General features: G+C 42.6%; 1 protein-coding gene across 2 annotated transcripts in view; it reads right to left on the bottom strand.

The window, feature by feature from the left end:
- Nucleotides 1–2251: 2251 nt before the first annotated feature.
- selp (selectin P) overlaps nt 2252–12620 on the bottom strand; it is a 28666-nt gene continuing 18297 nt past the window's right edge. For both annotated transcript variants that reach the window (XM_071346504.1, XM_071346503.1), the window contains 5 exons: nt 11251–11436; nt 10330–10515; nt 9826–10077; nt 5854–5961; nt 2252–5553 (listed from right to left, as the gene is read on the bottom strand). In XM_071346504.1, coding sequence (XP_071202605.1) covers nt 5489–5553; nt 5854–5961; nt 9826–10077; nt 10330–10515; nt 11251–11436 — 797 coding nt within the window. In that variant the 3' untranslated portion in view covers nt 2252–5488. The remainder of the gene's footprint in view (nt 5554–5853; nt 5962–9825; nt 10078–10329; nt 10516–11250; nt 11437–12620) is intronic.

Genomic DNA, 12620 nt, shown 5'->3' on the forward strand with positions numbered 1-12620 from the left:
TGAGGTATAGCAGACTGAGGTATAGCAGACTGAGTTATATAGCAGACTGAGGTATAGCAGACTGAGGTATAGCAGACTGAGGTATAGCAGACTGAGGTATAGCAGACTGCGGTATAGCAGACTAAGGTATATAGCATACTGAGGTATAGCAGACTGAGGTATAGCAGACTGGGGTATAGCAGACTGAGGTATAGCAGACTGAGGTATAGCAGACTGAGGTGTAGCAGACTGAGGTATAGCAGACTGAGTTATAGCAGACGAAGGGTGAGTCCTGGGCCAGTCTATCCACAGTGCTTATCTGTCCCATCTCTGTGAGCAGGCCACTGAGGCCATCTCCCTACCCCAGTCTCCCCCTGTCCCTCCTTCTGTCTACCTCTGTCTCCCTCTGTCTACTCATGTCTCCTCCTGTCTACCTCTGTCTCCCCCTATCTACCTCTGTCTCCCCCTGTCTACCCCAGTCTCCCCCTATCTACCTCTGTCTCCCTCTGTCTACCCCTGTCTCCCATCTCTCTCCCTCTTTCTACCTCGGTCTCCCATCTCTCTCCCTGTCAGGTGGAAGATGAAGGGGGATGGATAATCAGACTGGGTTATGACAGCAGAATGAGTCAGATGCAGGTTAATAATCACATCCTCCACCGCCTGTCTCACATTGGGCTCCCCTCTGTCAAATGGCCCTACCTGCATTTTTCTGCCTTCCTTCCTCCAGCAGGCCTAAAGGGAGACCACCCAGGTTCTGTGCCCAGCTGGAATGCACCGTTCCTGGGTAGGGGAGGCTATGTACCGGGGAGACGACAGAGGGGTTGAAAGCTGTGTCAGGGGAGAATGTGTGGTGCGCCACACAGATATGATGCATATTGTGTCTCCTTGACCCCGCCGTGAACCCTCTCTACACACCGTCCAGTCTCATGTTCCCCTGAAATCAGACCTCAGGGAGCAGAGAGTGCAAGTCAGGGCCGGTTCCAGGCATAAGGGGTCGCTAGGCCCCCCCCCTGTGGGGGTCATAACTTACTGTTGAGAGAACAGTAGAATACACCAGGTGATAGTTAAACATCTGGTTGTACATCAGCAGTTGTTATTTTGTCAGTCACTGACAATAACTCAATTAGCCATGTCAGCTAACAACTTTTAGACGGGTAAGTTAGTCTAGCCAGTTCTCTTAACATGTAATAATCATGGCTGAATAACAAACCAGGCACACAGGGCACGTGGCCCGGGGGGCCTGTCCTCCAGATCGCCCTCAATGATTTTGTTAGTCACTCTCACTCAGATATCATTAATATGGCATAAGTCATGGCAAAATGTGTGAAATTGCAGGAAATTAGCTTTAAAACTGCAAAGAAAAACGATATGTGCTCCATGGCAACATAAGTAGAATTGCATCAAATTTGTTATAAAATTCTACAAAAAAAAAATGGCAAAATGTGAACTGTAGAAAACTTGCTTTAAAACTGCAACATTTTCTCTACGTCCCATGACAAAATGTGTAGAATTGCAGGAAATTAACTTTAGAATGTACATCCACTAAAAAAACGAATTGTGTGGTTTGGGCCTCAAAAAGTCTGGAGCCGGCCCTGGTGCAAGTCAATGGTCAGGAACAATCTAACAGTCTGTCACCAGTGGTATTCAACTGCCAACCAGTCCAGACCAGGAGTGAAAACCTCCTGGTAGCTCTTCAGGAAATAGGGTTGGAGAACCCTGAAGTAGAACATGTGATCGAATGTGTGTGTGTGTGCGTTTGTGCACGTACACGCGTTTCTCCGCTGCACACTGGCCCGGTTGCCAGCAGCATCCCGTGAGACGAGGAAAAATAATCAAATGGATATCATACGGTCACAGCGGGTAGCAATAACCTCATTATTATTCTGACGGTAGCCAAACGGCTTCCTGTCAGCGAATCGGTTATTTATTGCACCTCCCGTGCCAACCGTGGGGCACAAACCCTCTGTCTTTTAACCACTATAATTGGCTTCAAGCTGTTTCAGCGCGGAGACAGATGCGCTCGCTTTGTAGAAGAATCTCGAACTAATCATTTCTTAGTTCACCTTCAGCTAGAAGCAGACCATATGATATGGCCATTGTGGACCAAGTATACAATATGATGTCCAACAAAACATGTCTGGAGACACAATATTGGAACCAGTTTTGGGGAAGCTACTCTGAAAATATACTATAGTTTACCAAACACAGGAGGTTGGTGACAACTTAATTGGGGAGAATGGGCTTGTGGTAATAACTGAACCGGAATCAGTGGAATGGTATAAAACACATCAAACACATGGTTTATGGTAATAACTGAACCGGAATCAGTGGAATGGTATAAAACATATCAAACACATGGTTTATGGTAATAACTGAACCGGAATCAGTGGAATGGTATAAAACACATCAAACACATGGTTTATGGTAATAACTGAACCGGAATCAGTGGAATGGTATAAAACACATCAAACACATGGTTTTCATTTGCTTCGTTCCAGCCGTTATCATGAGCCGTTCTCCACCCAGCAGCCTCCACTGTTACCAAGCTACCAATTACTTCACATTGGAAGATAAGCTACGCTAAAGCTACCGTTATGGAAAATATAGTTTACTGAACGTTTCTTACTTTAAAAAATTATGATCATATCTAGATCTGAAATGTCAACCTGGTCTCAGAGCATTTCGTATAACTTGTTATATACACTCCATTTAGTATGATATGTTACGTTTTTGTATGGTATGTATTAATTTGGGGATGTCCATCACACATTTCACATGATATGTTACGAATTACAATCAGTACTTTTTACGTTACGAATGAGCAAAACGTACAATATATTATGAACATGCAAAACGTATGATATGTTACGAATTCCAATTTGTCGTGGTTAATGTAAGCTAAGTGGCTAATGCTAACATCAGCTAGCTGGCTAACGTTAGCTTGGCTAGAGGTTAGGGTTAAGGTTCAGGTTAAGGTTAGGAGTTAGGTTAAAGATGTAATGTTAGGGTTAGCTACCATGCTAAGTAGCTAAAAAGTAGTTGAAAAGTTGCGAATTAGCTAAAGTTGTCCGTGATGAGATTCGAACACGCCTTTGGGGTGCCAGACATTTGCGTTATACACCCATCCATCCACGCCGACCAATCGCCTTCCTTTTGTTTTTACCTTAAGTAACTATCTGTCTCATGTAACCATACCAAACGTAACATATCAAACTAATTTGAGTGTCCCGGATTTACATTTACTTGTTTACGTTTAATCTATGAGACCAGGCTGGGAATGTCATAGACTACAAATTGCAAGGATAGATCCCTCTGGTGTCAGAATGTGTAATTTAGCCGATTAAACACAAAAGCTGTGTTTCAATTGAGAATTAGGCAGGTCTGATGCAACAAAAAAAAAGAAGGAAATTATTGCCTTCTTCACCCATATTTTATTGTTGTTGGGTGCACAAATGTAGTGTGTAGTTCCAGCAGTTAGCTACACCACTACAAGCCAAAAAAAAGTAATCAACTACTGAAAACACTACCAAGATTTTAAATTAGTTCAACTGCCAACAAGCTAATGTAGTTAAATTACTAGTTGAACTACATGTAGTTTACTACCCCCCCAACACTGATTAAAACTCATATTGTGATCAGTTAAGGGCCTCATGTCAAAGGCCCAAACAATTCTTTATAAATACTACAAATAATGGTTGTATTGCTCCTAGCTTGCTAATATCCCCAAATCACCTAACACAGTCATAATTAAGGGTTATGTTGGCTTTTTCATGAGAGCACTCCGTTTCAGTCCACATGATGAAATAGATGGAGTTGGAAGGGAGTTGACTCCAACCCTGACAATACTATCGATGTTGAGATGATGGCTCACCTGTCAGACAGGCAGGACACTACATGCCAGGTTGACACTTTGTGAGGTGGACAGTGAGGCAGGATGAGAGGGGGGTGAGGTGGACAGTGAGGCAGGATGAGAGGGGGGTGAAGTGGACAGTGAGGCAGGGTGAGAGAGGAAGGAGGTGGACAGTGAGGCAGGGTGAGAGGGGGGTGAAGTGGACAGTGAGGCAGGGTGAGAGAGGAAGGAGGTGGACAGTGAGGCAGGGTGAGAGGGGGGTGAGGTGGACAGTGAGGCAGGATGAGAGGGGGGTGAGGTGGTCAGCGAGGCAGGGTGAGAGGGGGCTGAGGTGGTCAGCGAGGCAGTGTAAGAGGGGGTGAGGTGGGCATAATTTTCTCAACTTTTGCAAATGTTTTATACTGAATGTTATCAGATCTTCAACCAAAATCTAATATGAGATGAAGGGAATCTGAGTGAACAAATAACACAATAATTGCAAAATTCCTCCACAGCGACGTGAGAGACTGATCAACAACTACAGGAAGTGTTTGGTTGGAGTCATAGCAGCTAAAGGGGGCGCAACCAGTTATTGAGTGTAAAGGGGGCAATTACTTTTCACACAGGGTAATTGGGTGTGGCATAATTTTGTTAATTAAATAAATCAAATAAGTATATATTTTTTGTTGTTGTTATTTGTAAACTCAGGTTCCCTTTCTCTAATATTAGATTCCGGTTGAAGAGCTGATAACATTCAATACAAAAGAAATGGAGAAAATACTTTTTTTTACAGCACTGCACATTCTGCATTCTATTGATCTCAATATATTGAATACAACATTTGTCCAAGTGAACGTGATGAGAAACATAGAAAGCCATCAGTTTGACTGCAAGCTACATACAGATATGGGATCTTAATTTGATCAATCTGTTGTCGCTGAGAATTTTCCTGCGCTGCAGGATTTACATAAATTCACTGAAAACCACTAACATACTTATTGCACTGTAATGTAGCCCAATTTTGGCCAGCTAATAGCCTAACCACCGATCAAGTAACATTACATCACGGAAAAGTGTGAATGGACTAAATGTTCAAATCCTGTTGATGCAAGATTATTTTGCTGCGACAATACTGGTCAAATTAAAATCCTACATATCTAACATCCATTAAAGGTGAAATATGCAGAAATCACTCTGCCATTTCCTAGTTGCTAAAATTCGAACAGTTTTCCTAATATACACAAAACAGAGTGTAGAGAATCATTGTACCATCTAAATCGCTGTGAAATATATTTTCAATTGCATTTTCAGCTGTTTGAACCATTTTCAGCTGTTTGAAGCTGGTGTACAAAACCCGAAAGTAAAAGATGAAAAAACGAAACTTAAGAATGGGAGGCATAGAAATAGTATACATAGAACAGATATACCGCTTCTTAGGCTTATTTTCAATAATTACATATCTATAACTCACATTTCTATGTGAATCTGGTCGGGTCGCCCAAAAGTTACATATTTTAGCTTTAACAGCCTATACACAAAAATAAGTGTAGAAAAAATTGTATAAAAGGAACAGTGATGGCTTTAAATACATTGAAAACTATTAACTTGTTTAATTCAATATCCAACTCGTTATGCAAAACCTTGTTTTACAGTTACAATGTCATTAAGCACATTCTTTTTTTAAGAAATCTCAAAAGCAGGGTTCTCTCTTTCCTCCCATAACGAGTTGTCAAAGTTGAAGTCACCTGGGACGGACCAGAAACAGGGATTATTATTATGGAACAGGCTTTAACTATACTATCAGTATACTTACATACTACTACAACAGTACTATACTTATATACTAATACTACTATAGTACTATAGTATCACTGCTTCTAACACAGTAAGGCCTAACACAGTAAGACATTATAGATGAAAGAAAGATGGCCCGTTTGAAATAGTGTCAAACACAAGAAATTTCCTCCTCAAGCTCTGGTGCAATAGCCTGGTGACGAGGTTACACATACAATATGAAATACATGTCTTTAATCCATTTCTCTTACCTTTCTTGCTGAGCTTCTTTGCGACCAGCATGCCCAGTCCCAGCAGTAGTAACAGCCCAGCAGCAGAGGCAGCTCCCACCACTGCATAGGCCAACATCCTAGAGGACTCTTTAACACAACAACCATAGAACAACCAGTCACTATCCCTGACTCTATAGAACAACCATAGTCACTATCCCTGACTCTATAGAACAACCATAGTCACTATCCCTGACTCTATAGAACAACCAGTCACTATCCCTGACTCTATAGAACAACCATAGTCACTATCCCTGACTCTATAGAACAACCAGTCACTATCCCTGACTCTATAGAACAACCAGTCACTATCCCTGACTCTATAGAACAACCAGTCACTATCCCTGACTCTATAGAACAACCATAGTCACTATCCCTGACTCTATAGAACAACCATAGTCACTATCCCTGACTCTATAGAACAACCAGTCACTATCCCTGACTCTATAGAACAACCATAGTCACTATCCCTGACTCTATAGAACAACCATAGTCACTATCCCTGACTCTATAGAACAACCAGTCACTATCCCTGACTCTATAGAACAACCAGTCACTATCCCTGACTCTATAGAACAACCAGTCACTATCCCTGACTCTATAGAACAACCATAGTCACTATCCCTGACTCTATAGAACAACCATAGTCACTATCCCTGACTCTATAGAACAACCAGTCACTATCCCTGACTCTATAGAACAACCATAGTCACTATCCCTGACTCTATAGAACAACCATAGTCACTATCCCTGACTCTATAGAACAACCAGTCACTATCCCTGACTCTATAGAACAACCATAGTCACTATCCCTGACTCTATAGAACAACCAGTCACTATCCCTGACTCTATAGAACAACCAGTCACTATCCCTGACTCTATAGAACAACCAGTCACTATCCCTGACTCTATAGAACAACCAGTCACTATCCCTGACTCTATAGAACAACCAGTCACTATCCCTGACTCTATAGAACAACCAGTCACTATCCCTGACTCTATAGAACAACCAGTCACTATCCCTGACTCTATAGAACAACCAGTCACTATCCCTGACTCTATAGAACAACCAGTCACTATCCCTGACTCTATAGAACAACCAGTCACTATCCCTGACTCTATAGAACAACCAGTCACTATCCCTGACTCTATAGAACAACCAGTCACTATCCCTGACTCTATAGAACAACCAGTCACTATCTCTGACTCTATAGAACAACCAGTCACTATCCCTGACTCTATAGAACAACCAGTCACTAGCCCTGACTCTATAGAACAACCAGTCACTATCCCTGACTCTATAGAACAACCAGTCACTATCCCTGACTCTATAGAACAACCAGTCACTATCCCTGACTCTATAGAACCAGTCACTATCCCTGACTCTATAGAACAACCAGTCACTATCTCTGACTCTATAGAACAACCATAGTCACTATCCCTGACTCTATAGAACAACCAGTCACTATCCCTGACTCTATAGAACAACCAGTCACTATCCCTGACTCTATAGAACAACCAGTCACTATCCCTGACTCTATAGAACAACCAGTCACTATCCCTGACTCTATAGAACAACCAGTCACTATCCCTGACTCTATAGAACAACCAGTCACTATCCCTGACTCTATAGAACAACCAGTCACTATCTCTGACTCTATAGAACAACCAGTCACTATCCCTGACTCTATAGAACAACCAGTCACTAGCCCTGACTCTATAGAACAACCAGTCACTATCCCTGACTCTATAGAACAACCAGTCACTATCCCTGACTCTATAGAACAACCAGTCACTATCCCTGACTCTATAGAACCAGTCACCATCCCTGACTCTATAGAACAACCAGTCACTATCTCTGACTCTATAGAACAACCATAGTCACTATCCCTGACTCTATAGAACAACCAGTCACTATCCCTGACTCTATAGAACAACCAGTCACTATCCCTGACTCTATAGAACAACCAGTCACTATCCCTGACTCTATAGAACAACCAGTCACTATCCCTGACTCTATAGAACAACCATAGTCACTATCCCTGACTCTATAGAACAACCAGTCACTATCCCTGACTCTATAGAACAACCAGTCACTATCCCTGACTCTATAGAACAACCAGTCACTATCCCTGACTCTATAGAACAACCATAGTCACTATCCCTGACTCTATAGAACAACCAGTCACTATCCCTGACTCTATAGAACAACCAGTCACTATCCCTGACTCTATAGAACAACCAGTCACTATCCCTGACTCTATAGAACAACCAGTCACTATCCCTGACTCTTTAGAACAACCAGTCACTATCTCTGACTCTATAGAACAACTAGTCACTATCCCTGACTCTATAGAACAACCATAGTCACTATCCCTGACTCTATAGAACAACCAGTCACTATCCCTGACTCTATAGAACAACCAGTCACTATCCCTGACTCTATAGAACAACCAGTCACTATCCCTGACTCTATAGAACAACCAGTCACTATCCCTGACTCTATAGAACAACCATAGTCACTATCCCTGACTCTATAGAACAACCAGTCACTATCCCTGACTCTTTAGAACAACCAGTCACTATCTCTGACTCTATAGAACAACTAGTCACTATCCCTGACTCTATAGAACAACCAGTCACTATCCCTGACTCTATAGAACAACCAGTCACTATCCCTGACTCTATAGAACAACCAGTCACTATCCCTGACTCTATAGAACAACCAGTCACTATCCCTGACTCTTTAGAACAACCAGTCACTATCTCTGACTCTATAGAACAACTAGTCACTATCCCTGACTCTATAGAACAACCAGTCACTATCCCTGACTCTATAGAACAACCAGTCACTATCCCTGACTCTATAGAACAACCAGTCACTATCCCTGACTCTATAGAACAACCAGTCACTATCTCTGACTCTATAGAACAACCAGTCACTATCCCTGACTCTATAGAACAACCAGTCACTATCCCTGACTCTTTAGAACAACCAGTCACTATCTCTGACTCTATAGAACAACTAGTCACTATCCCTGACTCTATAGAACAACCATAGTCACTATCCCTGACTCTATAGAACAACCAGTCACTATCCCTGACTCTATAGAACAACCAGTCACTATCCCTGACTCTATAGAACAACCAGTCACTATCCCTGACTCTATAGAACAACCAGTCACTATCCCTGACTCTATAGAACAACCATAGTCACTATCCCTGACTCTATAGAACAACCAGTCACTATCCCTGACTCTTTAGAACAACCAGTCACTATCTCTGACTCTATAGAACAACTAGTCACTATCCCTGACTCTATAGAACAACCAGTCACTATCCCTGACTCTATAGAACAACCAGTCACTATCCCTGACTCTATAGAACAACCAGTCACTATCCCTGACTCTATAGAACAACCAGTCACTATCCCTGACTCTTTAGAACAACCAGTCACTATCTCTGACTCTATAGAACAACTAGTCACTATCCCTGACTCTATAGAACAACCAGTCACTATCCCTGACTCTATAGAACAACCAGTCACTATCCCTGACTCTATAGAACAACCAGTCACTATCCCTGACTCTATAGAACAACCAGTCACTATCTCTGACTCTATAGAACAACCAGTCACTATCCCTGACTCTATAGAACAACCAGTCACTATCCCTGACTCTATAGAACAACCAGTCACTATCTCTGACTCTATAGAACAACCAGTCACTTCCCTGACTCTATAGAACAACCACAGTCACCACAGGGTCAGAACAGAGCAGGTAAACCAAGAGGTCACCCTGTAAGGATGGATGCTATGCTGTAGTCACATGAGATGAAGAAAAATCAGGGGAAATTATGATATGACCTAATGTACTACTGTTCAATTGAATTCAGTGTATATAATGTAAACAATATTGTATATAATATTTGATGTAAACAAATAGTCATTACAACCTTGGACAGAGGTGATGTTTCTTTGGCAAGAGGGCACAAGGTCACTCCATTGTCCCTCTGAGGTGCAGGACAGCTCTTCTGTTCCGTTCAGATAGTAGCCTTTGCTGCAGGTGAAGAGGCACAGAGAGCTGAAGCTAAACTCCCCGAGGGAGTGTGAGCAGTTCATGAAGGGTCCCCGAGTTGGTGGTTGAGTTGAGGTTGGAGTGGGTGGTGGAGATGGCAGTCGGGGCAATAGGTTCTCACACTGGACCACTGTAGGGGTTTAATCAATCAGAAAATGGCTCTAGGTTGAAGATAAATGGTTAAGACAAGGATTCTAATATCCCAGAACTCTTTGCATAAATGAAGAAGAATTCAAACTAAGGGATGAGCGATGCTGCTCAGCAATGGCACTGGTCCCATGAATCTGTTTATTTTCTAAAGCTTCCACATGGAATCATTACATTTTCCTAACCTGGGTATCTTCAACCTAGCTATGGTTTGAACTAGGATGTGGTGAGTTACCCAGACAGAGGGGGGCTCTCCTGCTCCATGTGCCCAGGGAGGTGCACTCTGTATCAGCCAACCCGTTCAGCAGGAACCCCTCCTCACAGGAGAACAGACACTGGGACCCGTACTGGAACTGACCATGGAGGTCAGAGCAGTTCATGGAGCCATGCGGGGGAGAGGTTAAAGAGTCGCACTGCTGAGCTGGAGGGATATAAAGAGGACACAGGTTGTGACACACAGGCCCAAGATATATCTATTATAATTACACATTTATATTTATCTATTCCTATTATAATATGATATTTTGTTTTATTTAACCTTTATTGAATTAGGCAAGTCAGTCAAAAACAAACTCTTATTCACAATAACAGCCTACCCCGGCCAACGTTGGGCCAATTGTCCGCCGCCCTATGGGACTCCCAATCACGGCCGGTTGTGATACAGCCTGGAATCAAACCAGGGTCTGTAGTGACGCCTCTAGCACTGAGATGCAGTGCCTTAGACTGCTGCGTCACTCGGGAAACCCCCATGCCAGATATACTGTTCCTAATCCTTCAGCTAACCACAATAGTTTAGGTTCTCCATTCCAACCCTTTGGATTTATTCAGTGAGGTGAAACCATTCAGAATTTTCCAGATAGAAATGAAGTGAATAGATCTGACACAGTTCCAAATCATACATGACAATCACATCTGTTCTACACCACACATTTCTACCTGAACACCCCTGGTCTTACCCTGACAGACAGGAAGGGCGTGGCTCCAGTAAGCCAGTGAGGGGCAACGGGTGGAGTTAGTTCCTACCAGAACAAAACCCTTCTCACACTCCAGGGTACAGGTGGAGCCGTAGCTGAACTCATTCATAATGTATTCTTTTTGAATAAATAATAATTCTTATCACATTGAAACTCCCTCTAGTTGTCTTGGTATAGCTCACGTTCACATGCAGGTGTATGGTTGGTCCATTGTCCAGTAGATAAACAGGTGAGGTTGGTGTCTCCTCTCAGCAGGTAGCCCTCCTCACAGGAGAACCCACAGGAGGAGGTGAAGGAGGAGGCCCCCAGGGGGTCCACACAGGACATGTTCCCCATGGCAGGAGGGGACAGGGGGCCACACCTCACCACTGTAGTAGGAAGGGTTGGGGAGTAAGAAATTACATGTAATCGGATTATAAAAAAACAAACTACTCAGTTACGTTACCAGCAAAAATATTGTAATCAGATTACAGACACTGTACTTTTGAAAAACTAGATGATTACTTCTTGGATTACTTTAAAAGTCATAAAATATGTTTGCCAAAAAATACATTAAAACACCTTTCTGTTTTCTCAGTGACATTCAATTCAGCATTGAAAAAAGGCGCAAGTTTAAGTTTGTTTGTTCTTCCTGAGCGAGTCTGACCACAAGTCAGAGACCTCTATGATGGCACACCTAATGATGACCACCAATCAGAGACCTCTATGACGGCACACCAAATGATGACCACCAATCATCAGCTATAATGACACACCAAGTGTGTTTGATGGATCCTTTTTGACCTCTTCTAATGCCTCTAACTTCTTATGGCTGCAGGGGCAGTATTGAATAGCTTGGATGAAAGGTGCCCAGAGGTGCCCAGAGTTAACGGCCTGCTCCTCAGTCCCAGTTGCTAATATATGCATATCATTATTAGTATTGGATAGAAACCACTCTGACCTTTCTAAAACTGTTTGAATGATGTCTGTGAGTATAACAGAACTCATATGGCAGGCAAAAACCTGAGAAGAAATCCAAACAGGAAGTGGGAATTCTGAGGTTGGTCGATTTTCAACCCAGGCCCTATTGAATTCACAGTGGGATATGGATCTGTTTGCTCTTCCTACGGCTTCCACTAGATGTCAACAGTCTGTAGAACCGTGAATGAGGCTTCTACTGTGTTGTGGGGCTGAATAAGAGGGGAATGAATCAGGTTACTGGCAGAGAGCCAGGTCCTGGTCACGCGCATTTCACATGATAGCGACATGCTTTCCATTGCTTCTCTAGACACAAAGGAATTCTCTGGTTGGAACGTTATTGAATATTCATGATAACAACATCCTAAAGATTGATTCTATACTTAGTTTGACAAGTTTCTTCGACCTGTAGTATAACTTTTTGAAGTTTTCGTCCAACGTTCGGCTGGACCTGCACGAGCGTCTGGATAAGTGTACTAAACGCGCTAACAAAAGTAGCTACTTGGACATAAATAATGGACATTATCGAACAAATCAAACATTTATTGTGGAACTAGGATTCCTGGGAGTGCATTCTGATGAAGATCATCAAAGG

The sequence above is a fragment of the Salvelinus alpinus genome, chromosome 16, assembly GCF_045679555.1.
Source record: "Salvelinus alpinus chromosome 16, SLU_Salpinus.1, whole genome shotgun sequence".
Taxonomy (NCBI): Eukaryota; Metazoa; Chordata; class Actinopteri; order Salmoniformes; family Salmonidae; genus Salvelinus; species Salvelinus alpinus.